We start from the raw sequence: 24,228 nt of genomic DNA, 5'->3' as shown, positions 1-24,228 counted from the left end.
TTAATACCTATCAAGATACGCCAATTGCTAGGCATATGAGGATTGTACACAATGATGCTCCCTTTGAATTACGTTTCTGTGGCATTACTCAGTGTAAACTGGGTCCGAGACGTGGCAATCTTAACACCAGACTGCTTCAAGAAGAAGCCCGATGGATTTGGAGATTAAAATCCCAAAGTCCAAATGGACTGAATGAAGGCTTCACCTATGCAGCCTTCTTGTAGGACAGGAATCACTTATTACAATTGATACTATATAGAAGAGCCGTTATGAGCCTTTTACTAATTACACTCATGATTAACTTCCGTTGATGATATGAATTAATTATGACTATACCCATGCAGAACAAGATGAGTATTAGCTCCCCCCCTTTACTATTGATTACACGATTTCAGCGGTATTATGAATAATACTCCCTTGACTTGATGTTATACCATCGTTGCTAGGTTAGTTGCCCCATATTGCCAGATAGTAACTTACTTAGTGTTCTCGAATTAGTTTAGTGTATTTCTGCTGCGCAGTCGTTTGTTCACATGAGTGGTTGTATTGTGTATTACAGTTTCTATAACAACAGCCATGTGTGAACCATATGCAATAAAATCGGCTAAGTGCCGGCGCATATGTCTGTCGCGCAGCTTCCCGGCAGTGGCTGTATATGACTAAGTACTCGCGCACGTTCCTTTGCGCATCCGCACTGCGCATGCGTCCATACCGGAGGTTCGGGAATCTATCAGTTAGCGCAGGACTAATGGCGCACATACGTGTACAGCTTCCGGCACCAATGAGGAGTTCAGAAGTATGAATGGACTCAGCTGGTTGGTCAAGGATGCTGTCAATCAAATGAATATAGCAGGATGCATCCTGGTCTAAATTTCATTGGCCAGGAAGCGATCAATCAATAGTCTGCACGGGATTGTAACCAATGAGATGTCATGTTAATACAGGAAGTGACATGTTTCAATGACGTCAGAGACAGGAGGTTATTTAAACCCCTGTAAGGCTTGTTTGCACGCCATTTGCCTCTTAGCCCTTGATAAAGCCACAGCCTGTGGCGAAACGTCGGGCGGGCGGGCAATGTGTTCGATTTTTAATTGTCTCACACTATAGATTGTGGACTGCAGCCACAATCTATCTTTTCATTTCACTCACTATAGCATGCAGTGTCATGCCAATCAATGCACTATGGATCAATATGTGTGAGGTTATTTTAATCTTGGCTCATTAAATGTTAAGTTTTATATTGGGTGGGAAATTTAGGGTCTTAGTGACCGCTTAGCGGTCAAATGTTAATAATATTGGATTCACCCTCCATCCATAGGTCCCCTTTGTTGCATTGGAGACCTGTATGACCCGGAAATGCTGACATGTGGGGGGGGGGTCTCAGGAACCCCCTGGGCATGTGCCCGGGGTGCCTACTGATCACTCAGCCCTGTCCGGTCCCCGTAAATTCCTGAAACAGGTACGCCCTTGGTCCTTAAGTACCAGGGAGCGAAGGCATACCTGTACGCCCTTGGTCCCTAAGTGGTTAAAAAAAAGTTAACTTTTTTTTTTTTTTTTTTTTCATTGCCGTTTTCTGACCCCCTGTAACTTTTTTGTTTTTGTATACCAGACTTTATGAAAGCTCATATTTTTGCGCCGTAATCTGTTGTTTGTATCAGTACTATTTTATTACTGGTCTGACTTTTTAATCGCACTTTACTTTATTTTTTTTCCAGCATATGATGATATAGATAGATAGATAGATAGATAGATAGATAGATAGATAGATAGATACAAAAATATAGAAGCAGCTTCTATATTTTTGTATGCATTGAGGAACCAGTGGACCGAGGTTCAGAATATGCGGGCACCCCAATTTCTTTTTTTCTTGACATTTTTGGAGGTGCTGTTCTTATTGGATATTTAGATAGATAGATAGATAGATAGAGATATATATATATATATATATATATATATATATATATATATATATATATATATATATATATATATATATATATATATAATAATGGGGGGTTTGGTGTTTTTTTTTTTTTGTTTTTTTTTTTACATTCACGTCATTTACTGTATGGGATATATGTTATATTTTAATAGTTCAGACAACTGCACATGCGGCAGTACCAGATATAGTTATTTTTATCTTGTTTTTAACCCCTTATGAACACGTGCCGTAGGAGCTGCACTCGCTTCATGCACAACAGGTCCCGTCAGCAGCCGGGGACCTGCCAGTAATGGTGAGCATCAGAGTTCGCTCTGATGTCCGCCATTAACCCCTCAGATGCCGTGTTCAATACAGGTCATGGCATGTGCGGCACTTTAAATGGCTGATCAGATCATCCAATATGGCTGACATAGGTCCCCTCACCTGTCTCTGACGCTCTCCCGGGGCCTTCTGCTCTGATCTGCCTTTCAGCTACCTCTACAGTGGATCATTCCCTGCATTCATACTGCGGGGGGGGGGGGGGGGGGGGTCTATTGCAATTCACCCCACTATACCACTAGAGGGAGCATTTGGGATATATCTATATATCCTTACTAATGCTGACATCACGAGTATACAGTAATATCAGAGTCCTTTTCAATACTATTCATTAGGGATGTCCCGATGCTGATACTAGCCATTTACATGGTATCGGGGACTCGTTTAATGTCCCCGATACCATGTCCGATACCTGCTGCCCCGTTCTTCGGTCCTCCTGTCCGCTTCAAAGTCTTCCATGGAGGAGCATGTGACACAACCTCACTCCGCCTCCTCCCCTACGCCCAGCGTAACGCTACGGAGGAAGCAGAGTGACGTGTATGTCACATGTTCCTGCATAGGAAGCCATGATGCGGACCGGGAGGACGGAAGAACGGGGCATTGGAGCGGTAGCACCCGACGCAGGACTAAAGGGGGGCCTTAAGGGGGGCCCTGCTGCTGCTGATGATGTCTAAAGGGGAAGGGGGGGGGGCTGCTGCTGCTAATGTCTGCAGGGGGATACTACCTACTATTAAAGACAATCTTACAGCAGAGTCATCTGCACTAAGGCTGGGTCCACACTACGTTTTGTCCCATATGGGAGCGCATACGGCAGGAGGGAGCTAAAACCTCGCGCTCCCGTATGTGACCGTATGCGCTCCCGTATGTCATTCACTTCAATGAGCCGACCGGAGTGAAACGTTCGGTCCGGTCGGCTCATTTTTGCGCCGTATGCGCTTTTACAACCGGACCTAAACACGCACTTTTTAGGCTAAAATTTTTAGCCTAAAGTCTATGTGCGTGTTATACGCCGATACACCCCCAGGAAAGGCAGGGGGAGAGAGGCCGTCGCTGCCCGCTTCTCTCCCCCTGCCTTTCCTGGGGTCTAGAGCCCTGCTGCCGGCCCTTCTCTCCCCCTAGCTATCGGCGCCACTGCCCGTTCTGTCCCCCTGACTATCGGTGCCGGCGCCCCACTGCCGGCGCCGATAGCCAGGGGGAGAGAAGCGGCGCCAACAGCCAGGGGGAGAGAAGGGGCAGCGGCACCCATTGCCGGCGCCGCTGCCCCGTTGCCTCCCCCATCCCCGGTAGCATAATTACCTGGGTCGGGTCCGCGCTGCTGCAGGCCTCCGGCGTGCGTCCCCTGCGTCGTTGCTATGCACGGCGCGGCGTACTGACATCATGCGCCGCGCCGTGCAGCGCAGGGGACGCGCGCCAAAGGCCTGCAGCAGCGCGGACCCGATCCAGGTAATTATGCCACCGGGGATGGGGGGAGGCAACGGGGCAGCGGCGCCGGCAATGGGTGCCGCTGCCCCTTCTTTCCCCCTGGCTGTCGGCGCCGCTTCTCTCCCCCCTGGCTATCGGCGCCGGCAATGGGGCGCCGGCACCGATAGTCAGGGGGACAGAACAGGCAGCGGTGCCGATAGCTAGGGGGAGAGAAGGGCCGGCAGCAGGGCTCTAGACCCCAGGAAAGGCAGGGGGAGTGAAGCGTGCAGCGACGGCCTCTCTCCCCCTGCCTTTCCTGGGGGTATATCGGGGTATACACGCGCACACACGCACCCTCATTTTACCATGGATATTTGGGTAAAAAACTTTTTTTACCCAAATATCCTTGGTAAAATGAGGGTGCGTGTTATAGGCCGGTGCGTGGTATACCCCGATAAATGCGGTACATGTTTTCTTCTCTGCGTCAATAAAATTAAAATGATAGCCATGGTTACATACATTTCTATTATTGTACTGCTTTTAAAAAAATCCTTTTTGTGCACCATGATCTGTAGTTTGCTTTAGTATTACGTTTGCGTATATGACTTTTTGATCGCTTCTTATAAAAAAAAAAGTAGCAGTTTGATGTGACAAAAAAGCAGAAATGTTTGTTTTATTTTTACTTAACGTTTATTTAACATTTACGTCGTAGGGGATCATTAACATTATATTTTTATAGTTCAGACATTTATGCACGCGACGATACCAAATTTGTTTATCTTTTTTTTGTATTAATATGGGGAAAAGGGGTGATTTTAAAACTTAATTTTTTTTTAGTCCCCATTGGGGACTATTTATGGTAATCATTAGGTTGCTAATACTGTTCAGTGCTATGCATTAGGGCATAGCACTGCTCAGTATTATCGGCGATCTTCTGCTCTGGTCTGTTGAAAGGCAGATCAGTGCTGAAGACCCCGGGAGACGGACGGAAGCAGGTGAGGGGACCTCCGTCCACCATCTTGGCTGATGTGATCCCTGCCGCAGTGCCACGGGCAATCAGATCAACCATTATAAGTGCCACAGATGCCGTGATCTGTATTGATCACAGCATCTGAGGGGTTAATAGCAGACATCAGCGCGATCGCTGATGTCCGCCATTACCGGTGTGTCTGCGGCTGCTGACAGCTGCCGTGAATGAAACGCAGCTCCTGCGCTCGCGTTACAGGTGCGCCATAAATGTAATCCTCTGCAGCACTGTACATTTACGGCACGTGTCCTTAAGGGTTCAAAGAACCATTCCAGGCTCCAGTGGGTTCTGTAATGCAGCCTACATTTCCCATGAATCCTCTGGCTTTGACTGGGGGTTTGAATATTGCATCAGGCTGCTAGTGCTGGAGACCTGTAACTTCTTAAGTGGGTTGGTGTCAGTTTACACCAGGGGTCCTCAAACTACGGCCCGCGGGCCACATGCGGCCCGCGGAGCGCATTTACCCGGCCCGCCGGGTGTTTTTGCCTTAGGACATCCCTGTGTTCCGAAAGATGCTTTCGGAACACAAGGATGCCTCTGTGAAGTCCCTGCGGCCCGCGTTTACTTTAAAAACGCGGGGACCGCCGGGAGCAGGTGCACGCAGCGACGTCACTGACGTCCCATGCGTGCGCCCATGGCAACCGAGCGCGGAGCAGCGGAGAAGAAGCAAGGACGCGCGCGCTGGTAGTAGGTAAGTGTTTACCAGCGGCGCGTCCCTTCGGTGTTCTGACCACCGATCCTCCCGTCCTGCTATGGCCGGACCTGAGGAGCGGTGATCGGAACACTGAAATGGGGCAGTACACAGGCATACAGCCTGCAGCCATACTTTATGGCTGGAGGCTGTATGCCTGTGGGGGAACATACTGCCAACGTCATTTGGGGGACTATACTGCCAGCCTAATGTGGGGGAACTATACTGCCAGCCTAATGTGGGGGAACTATACTGCCAGCCTAATGTGGGGGAACTATACTGCCAGCCTAATGTGGGGGAACTATACTGCACCTAATGTGGGGGAACATACTGCACCTAATGTGGGGGAACATACTGCACCTAATGTGGGGGAACTGTACTGCACCTAATGGGGGGGGGGAACTGTACTGCACCTAATGGGGGGGGGGAACTGTACTGCACCTAATGTGGGGGGGGGACTGTACTGCACCTAATGTGGGGGGAGGACTGTACTGCACCTAATGTGGGGGGGGAACTGTACTGCACCTAATGTGGGGGGGGAACTGTACTGCACCTAATGTGGGGGGGAACTGTACTGCACCTAATGTGGGGGGGAACTGTACTGCACCTAATGTGGGGGGGAACTGTACTGCACCTAATGTGGGGGGGAACTGTACTGCACCTAATGTGGGGGGGAACTGTACTGCACCTAATGTGGGGGGGAACTGTACTGCACCTAATGTGGGGGGGAACTGTACTGCACCTAATGTGGGGGGGAACTGTACTGCACCTAATGTGGGGGGGAACTGTACTGCACCTAATGTGGGGGGGAACTGTACTGCACCTAATGTGGGGGGGAACTGTACTGCACCTAATGTGGGGGGGAACTGTACTGCACCTAATGTGGGGGGGAACTGTACTGCACCTAATGTGGGGGGGAACTGTACTGCACCTAATGTGGGGGGGAACTGTACTGCACCTAATGTGGGGGGGAACTGTACTGCACCTAATGTGGGGGGGAACTGTACTGCACCTAATGTGGGGGGGAACTGTACTGCACCTAATGTGGGGGGGAACTGTACTGCACCTAATGTGGGGGGGAACTGTACTGCACCTAATGTGGGGGGGAACTGTACTGCACCTAATGTGGGGGGGAACTGTACTGCACCTAATGTGGGGGGGAACTGTACTGCACCTAATGTGGGGGGGAACTGTACTGCACCTAATGTGGGGGGGAACTGTACTGCACCTAATGTGGGGGGGAACTGTACTGCCCCTAATGTGGGGGGGAACTGTACTGCCCCTAATGTGGGGGGGAACTGTACTGCCCCTAATGTGGGGGGGGGGAACTGTACTGCCCCTAATGTGGGGGGGGGGAACTGTACTGCCCCTAATGTGGGGGGGGGAACTGTACTGCCCCTAATGTGGGGGGGGGGAACTGTACTGCCCCTAATGTGGGGGGGGGGGAACTGTACTGCCCCTAATGTGGGGGGGGGGGGGAACTGTACTGCCCCTAATGTGGGGGGGGGGGAACTGTACTGCCCCTAATGTGGGGGGGGGGGAACTGTACTGCCCCTAATGTGGGGGGGGGAACTGTACTGCCCCTAATGTGGGGGGGGGGGGACTGTACTGCCCCTAATGTGGGGGGAGGGAACTGTACTGCCCCTAATGTGGGGGGGGGGACTGTACTGCCCCTAATGTGGGGGGGGGGGAACTGTACTGCCCCTAATGTGGGGGGGGGGGAACTGTACTGCCCCTAATGTGGGGGGGGGGGGAACTGTACTGCCCCTAATGTGGGGGGGGGGAACTGTACTGCCCCTAATGTGGGGGGGGGGAACTGTACTGCCCCTAATGTGGGGGGGGGGAACTGTACTGCCCCTAATGTGGGGGGGGGGGGGGGAACTGTACTGCCCCTAATGTGGGGGGGGGGAAACTGTACTGCCCCTAATGTGGGGGGGGGGAACTGTACTGCCCCTAATGTGGGGGGGGGGAACTGTACTGCCCCTAATGTGGGGGGGGGGAACTGTACTGCCCCTAATGTGGGGGGGGGAACTGTGCTGCCTACGTAATGTGGGGGGGGGGGGGGAACTGTGCTGCCTACGTAATGTGGGGGGGGGAACTGTGCTGCCTACGTAATGTGGGGGGGGAACTGTGCTGCCTACGTAATGTGGGGGGGGGGGGGGAACTGTGCTGCCTACGTAATGTGGGGGGGGGGGGGAACTGTGCTGCCTACGTAATGTGGGGGGGGGGGGAACTGTGCTGCCTACGTAATGTGGGGGGGGGGAACTGTGCTGCCTACGTAATGTGGGGGGGGAACTGTGCTGCCTACGTAATGTGGGGGGGAACTGTGCTGCGTACTTAAAGTGGTAGTCCACTAATAAGATATATAAGTGTGCATAGGAATTTATTCATGTTTTGTTATCTATAGTCCGGCCCTCCAACGGTCTGAGGGACTGTGAACTGGCCCCCCGTTTAAAAAGTTTGAGGACCCCTGGTTTACACTATGCAGTTTTAATGCATTTTCTTACTCCAAAATATTTTTTAGAGAAATATGGCAATAAGAGTTTTGACCTATAATCACAATTGAGATGTTTTATGAAGATGTGACAACTTTAGGCTGTGTTCACATGTTGAACCCTTAATGCATTTCACATTTTTTGTAGGGACTCAAAATCATGGGAAAATGATAGGTTTTTGCCATATTTTGTAGTATTACAGTACAATCTCCAGAAAAAAAAAAAATTATAATAATAATAATAATAATAAAGCAAGAAACACATAGGTAAACACAGGCTTGGGAGGGGAGTGTATTAAGTACAATATATCCTGATCTCATACAGAAAGCAGATTGAGTGAGAGAAAAAAGAGAGCTAGAAGAAGGGATTTGGTAGGTAATGATGTCATCCTGTAGCCCACAGAATGTCAAGAGTCTGACATCCTGTTGTAACCATTAAGCACTGGAAGATTTGTAGAGTCAGACTGGTGATCACATGACCAAGTTAGAGTAATGAAAATACTACTGCGCTGAAAAAAACAAATTGTTTTGTTTGACTAGTGATAAGGGTGCGTGATATAGGCAAAAAACCCTGAATGCTTTTTTAATAACACCTTCAACTTTTAGTAGCACTTCTTAAATTTTTTTTTTCCCCTGCACCCTTTTCAAAAAGTTTACTTTTCTTTATTTTTTCCATTGCCAAAGCCATACTAGGGGTTATTCTTTGCAGGATAAGTTTTCCCATCAGTGTATGAGGCCTTCCCAGCTCCCTCTTGCCTGCTTGCTACTGCCGGTGATGATCTGGAGCTGAAGATGTTTGAATCTGCTATTTTCAGAAATTTGTGTATCTCCCAATGACTTGCGGTGAAACACTATTTCCATCCTTAAAGGGGTACTCCGGCTCTAAGACATCTTATCCTCTATCCTTTGGATAGGGGATAAGATGTCTGACCGCGGGGGTCCTGCCGCTAGGGACTAGGGCCAGACGGTATACCGGTTCATACCGAATACCGAAATTTTTGTGCTGCACGATATACATTTTTCCCCCATACCGCAATACCGGTTTGGTCCCTCCCCCTCGGGAATGAATTATCAGCCCAGCGCTGTACTGTCGCCACATCAGGGAACTAATCATATGTGACCTGTCAGCGCTGTTCTTCCCCCCCCCCCAATTATCAGCCCAGCGCTGCGCTGTCCCCAAAGGGATAAATACTTGCATATCACCCGCAAGCACTGCCCTCCTCGTCCTCCTGTTTGTTGCGGGCCACCGGCGCTGACACTCTATATACTGTACGCTGTATCCCTATGCCCGGGCTGCAAAAGATAAACAAAATAGACTTTAACTCCCCGTCGGTGCGGACCAGCTTCCTGGGTATTTGAACGTCGGACAGCCATCAGCCTATCACCGACCGCAGTAGTGTTCCACTTCGGCCGGTGATAGGTTGAGCCCACTGACATGTAATAAGTCTGCTTCTTACATGACAGTGGGCTCAGCCTATCACGGGCCGAGGCGGAACATCGCTGTGGCCGGTGATAGGCTGACGGCTCTCCGACGTTCCCATTCCCAGGAAGAGCGTAAGGCCAACTTAGGAACGTGCGTTAAAGTTTATTTTGTTTACCTTTTGCAGCCCGGGCATAGGGATACAGCGTACAGTATAGAGTGTCAGCGCCGGCGGCCCGCAACAAACAGGAGGACGAGGAGGGTAGTGCTTGCGGGTGATATGTGAGTATTTACCCCGATGGGGACTGGGCTGATAATTAATTTGGTGGGGGGGGGAAATACCGTTACATACCGTGGAACCGGCATAAGTGACAAAAATACCGTGATGCACATATTTGGTCATACCGCCCAGCCCTACTGGGGACCCCCGCAATCTTGCATTCGGAACCCACCTCTTTGAGCTGCATGCCGCGCTGCCATCTCACAAACTGCCGGGTGCTGACCACGGGGCCGGAGTATTGTGAGGTCACGACTCCGCCCCCGTGGTCGGCACCCAGCAGTTTGTGAGCTGGCAGCGCAGCGTGCAGCTCAAAGAGGTGGGTGCCGGATGCAAGATTGCGGAGGTCCCCAACGGCGTGACTCCCGTGGTCAGACATCTTATCCGCTATTCTTTGGATAGGGGATAAGATGTCTTGGGGCTGGAGTACCCCTTTAACATACAGAAAATATGCTGTGTACAGGGGATAACGTTTGTTATTGGGATAACCCCTTTAGGGTATGTTCACACAGGAGTGCATCCACAGCGTATTTGACACAGTGGATGCGCTTTTGGCACACACAGAGTTATGGCAGAGTGAGCTCCCTGCTGCTGCTGCAGTAGCTCTGTGTTTCCGCACGTGACTGCTGGCAGGAAATCTGAAGTCACAAATGGACACAAAGAGCTATGACAGGAGCAGCAGGGAGCTCACTCTGCCATAACTTTGTGTAGGCCGGCAATGCATCCACGGCATCAGATACACTGCGGATGCGCTCCTGTGTGAATGTACCTTTTTAAAATGCTGTTTTACATGTCATTTTAATGCAGTTTTTGTACCCAGTTTTGGACACTGTCACTTGTAACATGTCAAAAGTTTTGATCGGCCTGGGTCTCGGTGCTGACCACCTTTGATCAAGAGAACAAGGAGAGAGAAGTGTGCTTGATTGCTGTTCGCTCCCTGGCTCATAGAGATCTGTGTCTCTCTGCTCCATAGACTTAAAATGGAGCAGTGAGACAGACCATTACGAGCCAGAAAGTGAACAGCAATACTGCGCAGGTCTCCTTATCGGTATGGGTCTCAACACTCAGACCCAGACTGATCAAAACTTTTGACATGTCCCTGTGACAATGGCACTTTATTGAAAGTGCTCCCTTAACATTCCACGCCTGACATGTCCTTCAAAAACTGCATTAAAAACATACATAATACCAGCAAGTGTTAAAGAAGTCTTCAAGAGATCATGACATTTTATTTATTAATTATTATTATTATTATTTTTTTTCAAGGTTTTCCTACAAACAATGGAAGACACAGTTCATCAGCTGGAGTTAGAAACAGAGGTGCAGATTAACATCCACTCAAGTTGTCATATGGACACTGTGCTATCCAGATTAGAGGAACAGAGAAAAAAGAACTTCCTATGTGACATCACGCTTGTAGTAGAGACTGTGCAGTTTCGGGCACATAAAGCCCTGCTAGCTGCTAACAGTGAATACTTCTCTATGATGTTTGCTGATGAGGGAAATATAGGCCAGTCAATCTATGTCATAGAAGGAGTGGTGTCTGAGGTCTTTGAAACCTTGCTGCAGTTTATCTACACCGGAAACGTCCATGTGAGTGAGAAATGCCTTAAGCAAATAGTGGGGACTGCACAGGTGTTGAAAGTGGATAATTTGGTGAAAGCATATGCTGAGTATCAGCAGAACCTACTGAAACATGATGCTGAAACATCTGATGATAAATCATTAGAGGAAGCAGATGATCCTGGATCAAAACGGAAACGGGGACGACCAAAGAAGCAATGTGATCAAAATAATACCCAGGAAGATCCCAAATCTGAGACCCAGACAGAGAAAGATATAGACAATGCAGCTGTCCCAGGAAGTATGGAGGATACGTGTTATACAAACGGAAATATATTACATGAGCATGAAGTTGCTGATTTTGCTGCAGAGGTGACATGTGACCTAAATCCCAAGCCTCCAGAAGAACCACTGATATTAAAGAGACATAGTAAGCGCAGATCTCAAAGGTCTGTTAAACTGCAGGATTATAGACTTGGTGAAGATGGGGAGGACAGTGTACCGACAAAGCATTCTGCTGGCAAAAAAAAGCAGCCCATGCCTGAACTCAGCTGCAAAGATTGTGGAAAAGTGTTCAAGTACAAGCACTTCTTCGCAATCCACCGGAGAACTCATACAGGTATAACTGGAGCTGCGTTTTAACATTAATAGTTACTCTTCCTTACCCTGTTGCCTGCTGTTGTCCTTATCACCAATATATTGTACATATATATTTTGTGCAGCCCAGCTGAACAGGGCCTGAAGCCCAGAACCTGGTGGATTTTTCTAACAGCTTTTTAACTGTAGAATAAATTGTGCCAGATTTTGTCATAACTTCGTCTAGAACACATTTCGGGTATGTTCACACATACAGGATCTGCTGCATATTTACTACTGCTGCACATTGACTTCAATTTGTAGCTAAATCAGATGCAGAAAATATGCAGCAGATCCTGTATGTGTCAACGTACCCATATTATGTATTTCAGACACTCTTTGAGCTTCACTCGTTAGCTGTTTGCCGTCTAAGGACGAGCCGGCTCATCCTGAAACTGCAACCGTTGTATGGCGCGGGCTTCTGACTCGTGCCTGCATCATACCGGCCGGCCCTCAGCTGATTCCTGTAGCTGGGGGCCGGCGTTAATAGCCGACATGCGGCAATTGTCGCGGGTGGCTATAAACCCTTTAGATCGCCGCTGTCAAAAGTTGACAGCGGCATCTAAAGGGACATTTAAACCATTCCTGGTGGTCCAGTGGGGTGATTCCCGGCTGAGGTAGCCGGAGGGCTTTACCCCATGTCCTGTGGCTGCTGCGGCTCTGACAATGATAAAGCCTGGCAGGACCAGGCTTTATCAATCGAGCGCAGAGCACACAGATCAATGTGGTTCTATGAAACCACATTGATCTGTATGAGGAATCTAATCATTCCCCCTAAGGGGACTAAAAGTGTAAAAAAAAAAAAAAAAAAAAAAAAAAAAATAAAAAAAAAAAATTAATAAATACAAAAAATTGAATAAAAAAAAGTAAAAAAAAAAAAAACACCCATTAACCCCTTCCTTTAAATTTAAATCACCCCCTTTTCGCAAATTCCATATAAAAAAATTTACCCATAATAAAAATAAACATATGTGATATAGACGCGTGCGTAAATGTCCGAACTATAAAAATATTTAATTAATTTAACCGCAAGGTCAATGGCGTACGCGCCAAAAAATTCCAAAGTCCAAAATAGCTTATTTTTGGTCACTTTTTATATCCTGAACAAATTAATAAAAAGCGATCAAAAAGTCAGATCAATACAAATATGGTACCGCTAAAAACTTCAGATCAGGGTGCAAAAAATTAGCCCTCATACCGCCCCATACGTAATAAAAAAGTTTTATAGGGGTCAGAAGATGATGTTTTTAAACGTATTAATTTTCTGCATGTAGTTATGATTTTTTCCATAAGTAAGGTAAAATCAAATCTATATAAGGAGGGTATCATTTTAATCGTGTGGACCTACAGAATAAAGACATGTCATTTTTACCGAAAAATGTACTGCGTAGAAACAGAAGCCCCCAATAGTTACAAAATTGTGTGTTTTCTTTAATTTTGTTGCACGATTATTTTTCTTTTTTTTTTTTTTTTTTTTTTTTTGCTTTGCCGTAGATTTTTGGGTGAAATGATTGTTGTCATTAGAAAGTAGAATTGGTGGCTCAAAAAATAAGCCATCATATGGATTTTTAGGTGCAGAATTGAAAGGGTTATGACTTTTAAAAGGCAAGGAGGAAAAAGCAAAAGCGAAAAGAAAAAAAAAAAAAAGAAAAACGCTCGGTCCTTAAGGGGTTAAAGGCAATGACTTAAAAGGGGTTGGCCTCCTTTTAGAAACAAGCCATATACTGATTCTTGGCCCTGTTCAGTATAGATAAGCTGCTCCTGTACTCCACAATTCCCAGGTACGGAAAGTTGTACAATTTGTTTTCTGCCGCTCTTCCTGTTCGGGTAGCCTGGACATGGGTTATCTTCACTAAATGAGTCTAACTTCATCCAAAACCTTGGGTAAAGCAGCAGCAAATACGTAGAAGAAATCCAACAATATATGGGGAGATTTATCTACATCTGGGCTGTGGAAAAGCTGACCAGTTGCCCATAGCAACCAATCATCCCTTTAAAAAAAAACAAAAAAAAAACAAAAGAATCAGATTGGTTTCTATGAGCAACTGGTCATCTTTTCTTCTGCACATGTTTTGATAAATATCTCCCATGCTTCAGATTTGTCAAATTTTTCTTGTATTCACACATTCTTAGTTTACTGTTTGAGAGTTACAGGGATTTATCAAAACATGTACATAGGAAAAGTTGCCCTTAGCAACCAATCGTTGTTTAAAATGTCTCTGAGAAAAAAAAGGAAGCAATCTGGTTGCTATGGGCAACTGGTCAGTTTCTTCTGCACAGGTGTTGATAACTCTACCCCTATGTGCCTTTCTTGCAATTGGAAATAGCAACACCAGTGTCAGTGTGGCCATAGACTTAATCTATAGGTACCCAGTTTACATGTTTTGTTCATCAAATCTTTAACCCCTTAAGGACACAGCCCATTTTGGCCTTAGGGACACAGCCAATTTTATTTTAGCGTTTTAGTTTTTTCCTCCTCGCCTTCTAAAATCCATAACTCTTCCAGGGCTTGTTTTTTGCGTGACCAGTTGTACTTTGTAATGACAACCCTATACACTTTATGGGTATGCTATACACTTTACGGTAAAAATGACATGTTTTGTTTATTCTTTAGGTCAATAGGATTAAAATGATGCCCATGGTTAAATACTTTTCTATTATTGTACTGCTTTAAAAAAATCTCAAACTTTTTTTTTTTACAATATCGCCTTAATATTGCCCTATTTTCACCACCTCCTTACTTTCTAATTTTTCCAACGGGGATATGTAGGGCAAATTTTTTTCGCCATGACCTGAAGTTTTTTTTTTTTCTTTTTTTAAAACCACTTTTTCGTATACTTTCTGATTTGAGATATATATATATATATATATATATATATATATATATATATATTATAAAAAAAAATTGTATTTTTTTTGGGATGTTATGTTTACGACCTACACTGTACAGGATCATTAACATTATGGGGGATATTTATCAAAGGGTTTAGACTGGTGTCACGATCACACCCTATCGGTCCAGCCAAGACGCTAGAGAGAGTGTGATGGTGCAAGAGTTAAAGCCGCCAGACCTCTGGGTATCCACTACTAGTCCCAGCAAGTCACCAAATTAACCCTTAGATACGTGTTTCCACCAGAGCCTCCTTCAGAAAGGTGAGCTCATATATTTAGAGATCAAAGACCAGAGCTGATTAATTAAACATTTAATCTGATAAAAGGTATCACAGTGCTATGCATAAAAATAAACAAATGACATACAGTTACAAAAATTTATAAAAGTTTAGCAAGTTCAGAAAACAAAAGATGAAGTTCTTACAGCATTACAGCATGATGGTATAGCAGTTCCAAGAGAGTGAGTTTCAGCTGTTCTTAGGATGGTCTTTTCAGCTTGTGCCCCAGCTTTTTACAACCAACTTTGAGTCTAGCATTTTTTTAAATAACATATCTGCTTTCTTGGGAGGGAGACTCCATTCCCCCCCTCCCCTCTGGTCCCACCAGGGGGTCTTCTCTCTTCCTGGCCCCTTATCTGTTTGATTATATGATGGGACCAGAGTGCACAACTTCAAAGGAGATACCAAGACAGCCTGACCTCCAATAAAATGCAATACACAAAACACAGTCTGAATGACCCCTCACCCATGTCTTAGTTTATACACAGATATAATTTATAATACACATATAGTATTTTAATAATCAGGCCTTGGGCCTGACAACTTGATTTTCCTGTCTAAATTTGTCGCACAGAAAGTCACAGTCTATATATGTGCGACTTTTGCTCTAGAGGATTTTTAGAACATGATGCATTCTAGTCTATTTTACACGAAAATGCATTGGTGCTGAATTTATCAAAAGCAACTTTTCAGCAACAAGTCGCATCGGCTGAAAGTACGCCGAAATGTCAGACCATGTTGGAGCAGGTTTAAATACAGTCTAAAGCATAGATCACAAAGTCTGTGCGCAGAATTTTCCAGGAGCCGTGCGACTTTTGATAAATTAGGCGCACAATAGACCGGCCTAACGCTCTGTAGTTTGGTCTATATTGATGCAGGACATAGACAGCTTCGATAAATATCCCCCTATATTTTTATAGCTGGGACATTTGCACATGTGGTGATACCAAATATGTATGTTTATAATTTTTTACATTTTTTTTTAATTAAAATGGGGAAAAGGGTTGATTTAACCCCTCAAGTTCTTCAGGACCAAGGGCATACCTGTACGCCAGTGGGAATTCCAGTCCCCGCCGCTTGCTGGGACCTACCGGGATGCCTGCTGAAATCATTGGGGAGCAGGCATAACCCCCCCTCCTGATTCGGTGGCCGTTACCGGTGGGGGTATCCCTAATGGCACCCCTTCGCCCCCTACTCCGGAGGGCAAGAGCGGGTGCCGGGGGTATGTACCTGGAGCAGCGGTGGCGGCAGCCAGGATCCGGCAGAACAGCAGCAGCAGGAGGTAAGGCTGGCCTCCTGCTGTTGCTTAGCAACAACTCCCAGCATCCACAAAAGGGCATGCTGGGAGTTGGTATGAAACAGCAGAAGGCACTACTACAACTACCAGCATGCCCTTTGGAAGTTTGTGCATGCTAGGGGTTGTAGTCATGCAAAAGCTGGAGGCACATTTTTTCTATAAAAAAGTGCCTCCAGCAATTGCATAACTACAACCCCCAGCATGCACAAACTACCAAAGGGAATGCTGGGAGTTTCAGTAGTGTGCCTCCAGCTGTTGCATAACTACAAGTCCCAGCATGCTCTTCGGCTGCAAGTGCGTGCTTAGAGTTGTAGTTTTGCAACAGCTGAAGGCACACTGGTTGCGAAACACTGAGTTTGTTACCTTACTCAGTGTTTTGCAATCAGTGTGCCTCCAGCTGTTCCAAACTACAACTCCCAGCATGCACTGATAGACTGTACATGCTGGGATTTGTAGTTTTGCAACAGCTGGAGGCATACTGGTTGCGAAACACTAAGTTAAGTAACAAACTCTGTGTTTTGCAACCAGTGTGCCTCCAGCTGTTGCATAACTTCAATCCACAGCATGCACGGACAGCCAAAGTGCATGCTCGGAGTTGTAGGTTTGAAACAGCTGGAGGTTTGCACAGACTCAAACTCCCAGTGGGAAACTCGCTGTAAACCCCTGCCCGTGTGATTGTACCCTAAAAACACTACACTACACTGATCACAGCATCTATGGTGTTGACAGGGTGAGCGCTCTCCCCCTGTTCACCGGCGGCGATACGATTGCGGGTCGCCGTTGATTGCTATGGCAGCAGGTGGTCAGATCATGACCTCCTGTCTGCTTGCTACGGAAGCCTGTGAGATCCAGCCACAGGCTGTAGTGTGTGCAGCTCATCAGGTCATACTGTGCTGCAGTACAAATGTATTGCAGCATAGTATAACCTGTAAAAAGTGTAAAAAATTCAAATAAAAAGTTCTTCAATAAAAGTATGAAGTGTTAAAAAAAAAAATGCCCCTTTCCCAATAAAAGCCCTGTATTATCACCAAAAAAGATCAAAAACACAAATCATATACATAATAGGTATTGCCACGTCCGTAATGACACATACTATAAAACTATAATGTAAATTATCCCGCACGGAAAATAAAACAAACGCAAAATTCGCCAATTTTGGTACAAATAGCGGTATAGAAAAGATCAAAAGGTAACACGTATCGCAAAAATGATAACAATAAAAAGTAAAGCTCATCCCGCAAAAAATAAGCCCTTACTCAATGGCGTCAGATGAAAAATAAAAAAGTTATGGCTGTTGGAAAATGGCCGAAAAATTATTTTGCTCAGTAAAGGAAAAAGAACATAGAAAGCTATATAAAATGGTAATCGTACTGACCCACTTTTACCGCACAGTGTACACCATAAAAAATTAAATAAAAAAAAAGTCAAATTTTCCAGTTTTTCACAATATCTTGAAGTTTTTCTTTAAAAATGCTGCATGTGTCAACAAAAATGCACCACTTATATAAAGTATAATGTCACGAAAAAACTATTTCAGAATCGCTCTGCTCAGAAAAAGCGTTCTCAAGTTATTACCATTTAAAGAGATACATGTCAATGTAGGAAAAAAAAGCCTGGTCATTGAGGTAAAAGGATCCGTCCTTAAGGGGTTAAAGGGGTACTCCGGTGGAAAACTTTTTTTTTTTAAATCAACTGGTGCCAGAAAGTTAAACAGATTTGTAAATTACTTCTATTAAAAAATCTTAATGCTTCCAGTACTTATTAGCTGCTGAATATTAGAGGAAATTATTTTCTTTTTGGAACACAGAGCTCTCTGCTAACATCATGACCACAGTGCTCTCTGCTGACATCTCTGTCCATTTTAGGAACTGTCCAGAGCAGCATATGTTTGCTATGGGGAATTTCTCCTACTCTGGACAGTTCTTAAAATGGACAGAGATGTTAGCAGAGAGCACTGGGATCGTGATGTCAGCAGAGAGCTCTGTGTTCCAAAAAGAAAAGCATTTCCTCTGTAGTATTCAGCAGCTAATATGTACTGGAAGGATTAAGATTTTTTAATAGAAGTAATTTACATATCTGTTTAACATTCTGGCACCAGTTGATTTAGAAAAAAAAAATTCCACCGGAGTACCCCTTAACGACGCAGGACGTATATTTACGTCCTGCGCCGGCTCCCGCGATATGAAGCGGGGTCGCGCTGCGACCCCACATCACATCCAGTCGGTCCCGGCGCTCCTCAACGGCCGGGACCCGAGGCTAATGCCACACATCGCCGATCGCGGCAATGTGCGGTATTAACCCTTTTAGAAGCGGCTGTCAAAGCTGACCGCCGCTTCTAAAGTGAAAGTGGAAGTATCCCGGCTAGTCAGTCGGGCTGTTCGGGACCGCCGCGGTGAAATTGTGGCGTTCCAAACAGCTTACAGGACACCGGGAGGGCCCTTACCTGCCTCCTTGGTGTCCGATCGACGAATGACTGCTCCGTGCCTGAGATCCAGGCAGGAGCAGTCAAGCGCCGATAACACTTATCACAGGCGTGTTAATACACGCCTGTGATCAGGATGAGAGATCAGTGTGTGCAGTGTTATAGGTCCCTATGGGACCCATAACACTGCAAAAAAAAAGTGTTAATAAAGATCATTTAACCCCTTCCCTAATAAAAGTTTGAATCACCCCCCTTTTCCCATAAAAAAAACTAAAACGGTGTAAATAAAAAAATAAACGTGGTATCGCCGCGTGCGTAAATGTCCGAACTATAAAAATATATCATTAATTAAACCGCACGGTCAATGGCGTACACGCAAAAAAAAATTCCAAAGTCCAAAAAAGCGTATTTTTGGTCACTTTTTATACCATAAAAAACTGAATAAAAAATGATCAAAAAGTCTGTTCAAAACATCGTACCGATAAAAACTTCAGATCTCGGCACAAAAAATTAGTCCTCATACCGCCCTGTACGTGGAAAAATAAAAAAGTTATAGGGGTCAGAAGATGACATTTTTAAACGTATAAATTTTCCTGCATGTAGTTATGATTTTTTCCAGAAGTACGACAAAATCAAACCTATATAAGTAGGGTATCATTTTAATCGTATGGAGCTACAGAATAAATTTCTCCGAAATTTCTCAGAATTTTTTCCGTTTCGCCGTGAATTTTTGGGTAAAATGACTGAATGGTAAAATCACTGCAAAGTAGAATTGGTGATGCAAAAAATAAGCCATAATATGGATTTTTAGGTTGAAAATTGAAAGGGTTATGATTTTTAAAAGGTAAGGAGGAAAAAACGAAAGTGGAAAAACCCTGAGTCCTTAAGGGGTTAATGGGAGCTGTGCAAACAGTGTAGCACTGCAAGCTACACTGTTTACATAGCTTCCCAAGTTACATAAGCAGCATAGCCCCACCAATGCTTCACCATTTGCACACCCCCCCCCCCCATTAATATCACTGGGAGTTATGCAAATTGAATAAAAACAGGCGACAGCTGTTCTTGACAGCAGATTATAACTGCTGGCCACAAACAGGCTGGAGATGACCAGACTGCCATCTTCATAATTCATGGGCAGTCCCCCATAAGGGTAGGGTCACACATACCATATTTTGTTGCGTATTTGATGCTCTGTGTTTTCCCACCCATTGAAGTCAGTTGAAGTCAATGGGTAGCAAAATCGGCTACAGAAAATATACAGCAAAATATGGAGCAAGGAAGGGAAGGATCATACGTGCTATATTTTCTGCAGCTGATTTTGCTTCCCATTGACTTCAATGGGTAGAAAAATACGCAGGGAAATTCGGTATATATGACCCTACCCTTAAGTGGTTGTCCAAGATAAGAAAAACACTACTTCTTTCTTGGGAAAAACAGCACTACTCCTGTGAACAGGTTGTGTCTGGTATTGCAGCTTGGCTCCATTGAAGGGAATGGAACTGAGCTACAGGACTTTGCACGACCTATGGACAAGAGTGCTGCTGGAAAACCCCTTTTAGGGTGTGTTCACATGTACACAGATTTGATGCGCAGGATTTTCTGCTGCAGATTTCAATGTAAACTAAATGACTGAACACAGCTTCTAATCTGCAGTTACAAATCCTGTGCTTAAAATCTGCGCAGGATCCTGTATGTGTGAACGTACCCTTAGGGTTTATTCACACATACAGTATTCTGTGCAGATTTGGTGTGCAGGATTTCAAGCTGTGTTCAGTCATTTAGTTTACATTGAAATCTGCATTTTAAAATCTCAGGGGTTTCCTGGCCAAATGTCTGCATTTTTTTTTTGTTCAGCATGAAAACCTTTTCTACTTGATATTCTTTATACTATTTCAGGGGAGTGTCCCTTCAAATGTTCTCAGTGTGGACAAGGTTTTTCCCAGAAACATTCTCTGCGTGTCCATGAGCGCATACACACTGGAGAGAGACCTTATAGCTGTACCGTGTGCAGTAAATCTCTTGCAACCAAGAATTCGCTAATGGAGCACATGCGTATACATGCAGGTACGGTTGTACAGTTTATATTCCACTTATGTTAATGTATGTATGTGAGGGGGGGGAAAGCGTGTGTGTGGGGGGGGGAGGATATGAAATGGTAGGATTTCACCATTTATTATATCACATCGCATATCGAAATCGCAATGTTTAGCCCCGTAATCGCAATCGCACATTTTCCCCATATCATGCAGCCCTAGTACATACATAAAAGTTTTGTACCCATCCCCTTGTGGATACAGTCCCATGTTTGGCTAAGATAATATAAAAACTGCTTTGTAAAAATGCTTGTATGGAGCAGGCTCAGGACTCTCCTAGATACAGCTGCAACTAATAGCCAACATGGATATAGCTCCTTATCGGCTATGTAAACTATCCTCATAATAAAAATTTGAATTCCCCCCCCCCCTTTTTTTTACATTTTTCAAATAAAACAAAAAGTTACCTAAAAAACAAACAAAATTGAATTGGTATCCTCTCATGCAGAATTGTACAAACTATTGAAATATGTTCATAAACCTGCGCAGTGAATGGAGTAATAAAAACAAATGATCAAAATAGTACCGATAATATTTACAAATTATGGTGCAAAAAAGTTGCCATTTGCACACTTTCGCAGACAGCAAAATAACTTTTCCTAAAAAGTAAAAAAAACAGAAGAAAAAAAAAAACAGAAACTGTATACATTGTATATCGTTGTAATTCTGTACTGTATACATTGTATATCGTTGTAATTCTGCATTCAGCTGTCGATTTTAAGGCTCGGTGAACACCATAAAATTTTAATTATGGTGAATTAAAAGGTGTAATTACAAAGGACAATTAGTCTTGCAAAAAAACAAGCCCTCATATGGGTCTTTGGAGGGAAAACTAAAAGCTATGGCTCTTAAAACATTCAAAATAAAAATGCAGAAATGAAAATTGACTGCGTCTTAAGGGGTTAAAAACTACCCTGAGACTGTTAATTTAATGCTGTGGCTGTTTTTTTTTTAATCATTCTACTGTTTCAACCTCTTAAGGACTCAGACAATTTTATTTTAACATTTTCGTTTTTTCCTCCTCGCCTTCAAAAAAATCATAACTTTTATATTTTCATCCACAGACTAGTATGAGGGCTTGTGTTTTGCACGACCAGTTGTCTGTTGTATTACCATCACTCACTTTACCATAAAATGTATGGCGCAACCAAAAAACACTATTTGTGTGGGAAAATGTAAAATAAAACCACAATTTAGCAAATTTTGGAAGGTTTCGTTTCCACGCCGAACATGTGTTCTTTATTCTTTGGGTCAATACGATTAAAATGATACCCATTATTACATACTTTTCTATTACTGTTGCACTTTAAAATCCCTCTATTTTGAAGATCTATAACTTTTCCGTATGAGGGCTCCTTTTTTGCGCCGTGATCTGTACTTTTTATCGATACCATATTTCCATATATAAAACATTTTAATTACATTTTTAACCAATTTCTCTTTAAATAAAATGTTATAAAAAAAATAAATAAAAAAAGGCAGCAATTTGGGCTTTTTTTTTTTTTTTTACTTTTTTTTTTCTTTTTTTTTTTTACTTTTATGCCGTTCACCGTCCGGTATCATTAACATTATATTTTAATAGTTCAGATATTTACGCACGCGGCGGTACCAAATATGTTTAATTTTATAAAGAAAACTTTTTTTTTTTTACTTTTTTTTGGGGGTGAAATGGGGAAAATGGGACAATTTAAATTTTTATTGGGGGGAGGGGGTTTTCCCATTTTTTTTTTTTTTATTGATTTTTTTTTCCCTTCCACCTCAACGACGCAGAACATATATGTACGTCCTGGTAAGGTGGTCTGACCACAACACACCTCTCGGTTGTTGTAACAACAGTTACATGCCTCTGTTCTTCCAAATGGAGCGGGATCTCAAATAGAGGAAACTTCCACTAGGTTATCCATATTCTAACATACCGTGTCCCCTGCAGACTTTGCTACTGCAGATGTCATGTGTTAAATTAATACTAGACTTGCATGATATATTACAATCGAATCACGATTATTGTGGATTGCAATATTTCAGTTTGGCTCCTAACCTGTTGCAGCAACTCAGGTGGCGGCAGCAGCGGTCCCGGCAGAGGATCATCCTGGCTTTTTATGTTCCAAGTGAAAGGTTGTGTGAGGCAACTCCTGTGCTCCAGCTGATTGGTGTCGGCGGTGTGCAGGCCAGGCCAGGAACATGAAATGGGGAGGAGAAGTTAATTAAATTTTTCCTCATTTTATATACAAACAATTAACATAACACGGAGGGGATTGGGCTATGAGGGGAATGGCCATATGAATTTCATATAGCAGTTTCCCTTCATATTGCCCAAACCCTAACAAACCGTACAGAAACTCTATATCCATGTGCATATTTGTGCTGTTTTGTTAATTATTACAAACTATATTCTTCGTACATTTTGACAGAAAAAAAGGCATTTACTTGTGACAAGTGTGGAAAGTTCTACAGTCAGAAAAGACAGCTGAAAAGTCATTATCGTGTACATATAGGTATGTAAGGTTTTAGTATTTCTCTTGCTGTTGTATTCTTGTAAAGATAATATATGGAGACCTGTTTTATTATTATGTTAATGGGGTAGGGCTAACTATTTAAAATGTACATTTATACATATGTGTTTTTTTCCAAACTATAATATTGAAGGCCTATCTTCAAGTTAGGCCATTAGTGTCAGTCCAACACTTGCCGGTCAGCAGACTGGGCGGTATCAATCCCTTTCCTTATTTAGAAGACACAAGGAAAAATGTTTATTAATCAGTGACTGCCAAAAAGTTATACGAATTTGAAAATTACTTCCATTACAAAATCTTTAAGGGGTTCTCCGGTGGAAAACTTTTATTTTTTTATTTATTTTTTATCAACTGGTGCCAGAAAGTTAAACAGATTTGTAAATTACTTCTATTTAAAAAATCTTAATCCTTCCAGTACTAGCTGCTGGAGGAAATTCTTTTCTTTTTGGAACACAGAGCTCTCTGCTGACATCATGACCCCAGTGCTCTCTGCTGACATCTCTGTCCATTTTAAGAACTGTCCAGAGTACGAGAAAATCCCCTTAGAAAACATATGCTGCTCTGGACACTTCCTAAAATGGACAGAGATGTCAGCAGAGAGCGCTGTGTTCTAAAAAGAAAAGCATTTCCTCTGTAGTATTCAGCAGCTAATAAGTACTGGAAGGATTAAGATTTTTTTTTATAGAAGTAATTTACAAATCTGTTTAACTTTCTGGCACCAGTTGATTTAAAAAGAAGAAAAGTTTTCCATAAGAGTACCCCTTTAAGCGTTCCTTTCTAGTTCTTTCCTGTCTGCCCACTATTCTTTCTGCTGCCACCTCTATCCATGCTCAGAGCAAGAGCAAATCCCCATATCAAACCTCTCCTGCATCGGACAATTCCTCACACGGACAGAGATGGTAGCTGAGAGCAGTGTGGCCAGACCGCATGGAATTCCGTATGAACATTCTGCATGAATTAATAG

The 24,228-nt window shown here is 44.0% G+C and overlaps 1 protein-coding gene across 8 annotated transcripts in view; it reads left to right on the top strand.

Annotated features, from left to right (window-relative positions):
* The window catches only part of ZBTB24 (zinc finger and BTB domain containing 24), a 52,607-nt gene that overhangs the window by 6,207 nt on the left and 22,172 nt on the right, over window positions 1–24,228 (top strand). For 5 of the 8 annotated variants that reach the window (XM_056566294.1, XM_056566293.1, XM_056566291.1 and 2 more), the window contains 3 exons: window positions 10,837–11,752; window positions 20,555–20,722; window positions 23,163–23,246. In XM_056566294.1, the coding sequence (XP_056422269.1) occupies window positions 10,852–11,752; window positions 20,555–20,722; window positions 23,163–23,246 (1,153 nt within the window). In that variant the 5' untranslated portion in view covers window positions 10,837–10,851. Of the gene's footprint in view, window positions 1–9,491; window positions 9,576–10,836; window positions 11,753–20,554; window positions 20,723–23,162; window positions 23,247–24,228 lie in introns of those variants that run through there. The other 3 variants (XM_056566297.1, XM_056566299.1, XM_056566295.1) reach the window with 2 other exon arrangements.

The sequence above is a fragment of the Hyla sarda genome, chromosome 3 (assembly GCF_029499605.1).
Source record: "Hyla sarda isolate aHylSar1 chromosome 3, aHylSar1.hap1, whole genome shotgun sequence".
In the NCBI taxonomy this organism is placed as follows: Eukaryota; Metazoa; Chordata; class Amphibia; order Anura; family Hylidae; genus Hyla; species Hyla sarda.
This window is presented reverse-complemented; position numbering and strand designations above follow the sequence as displayed.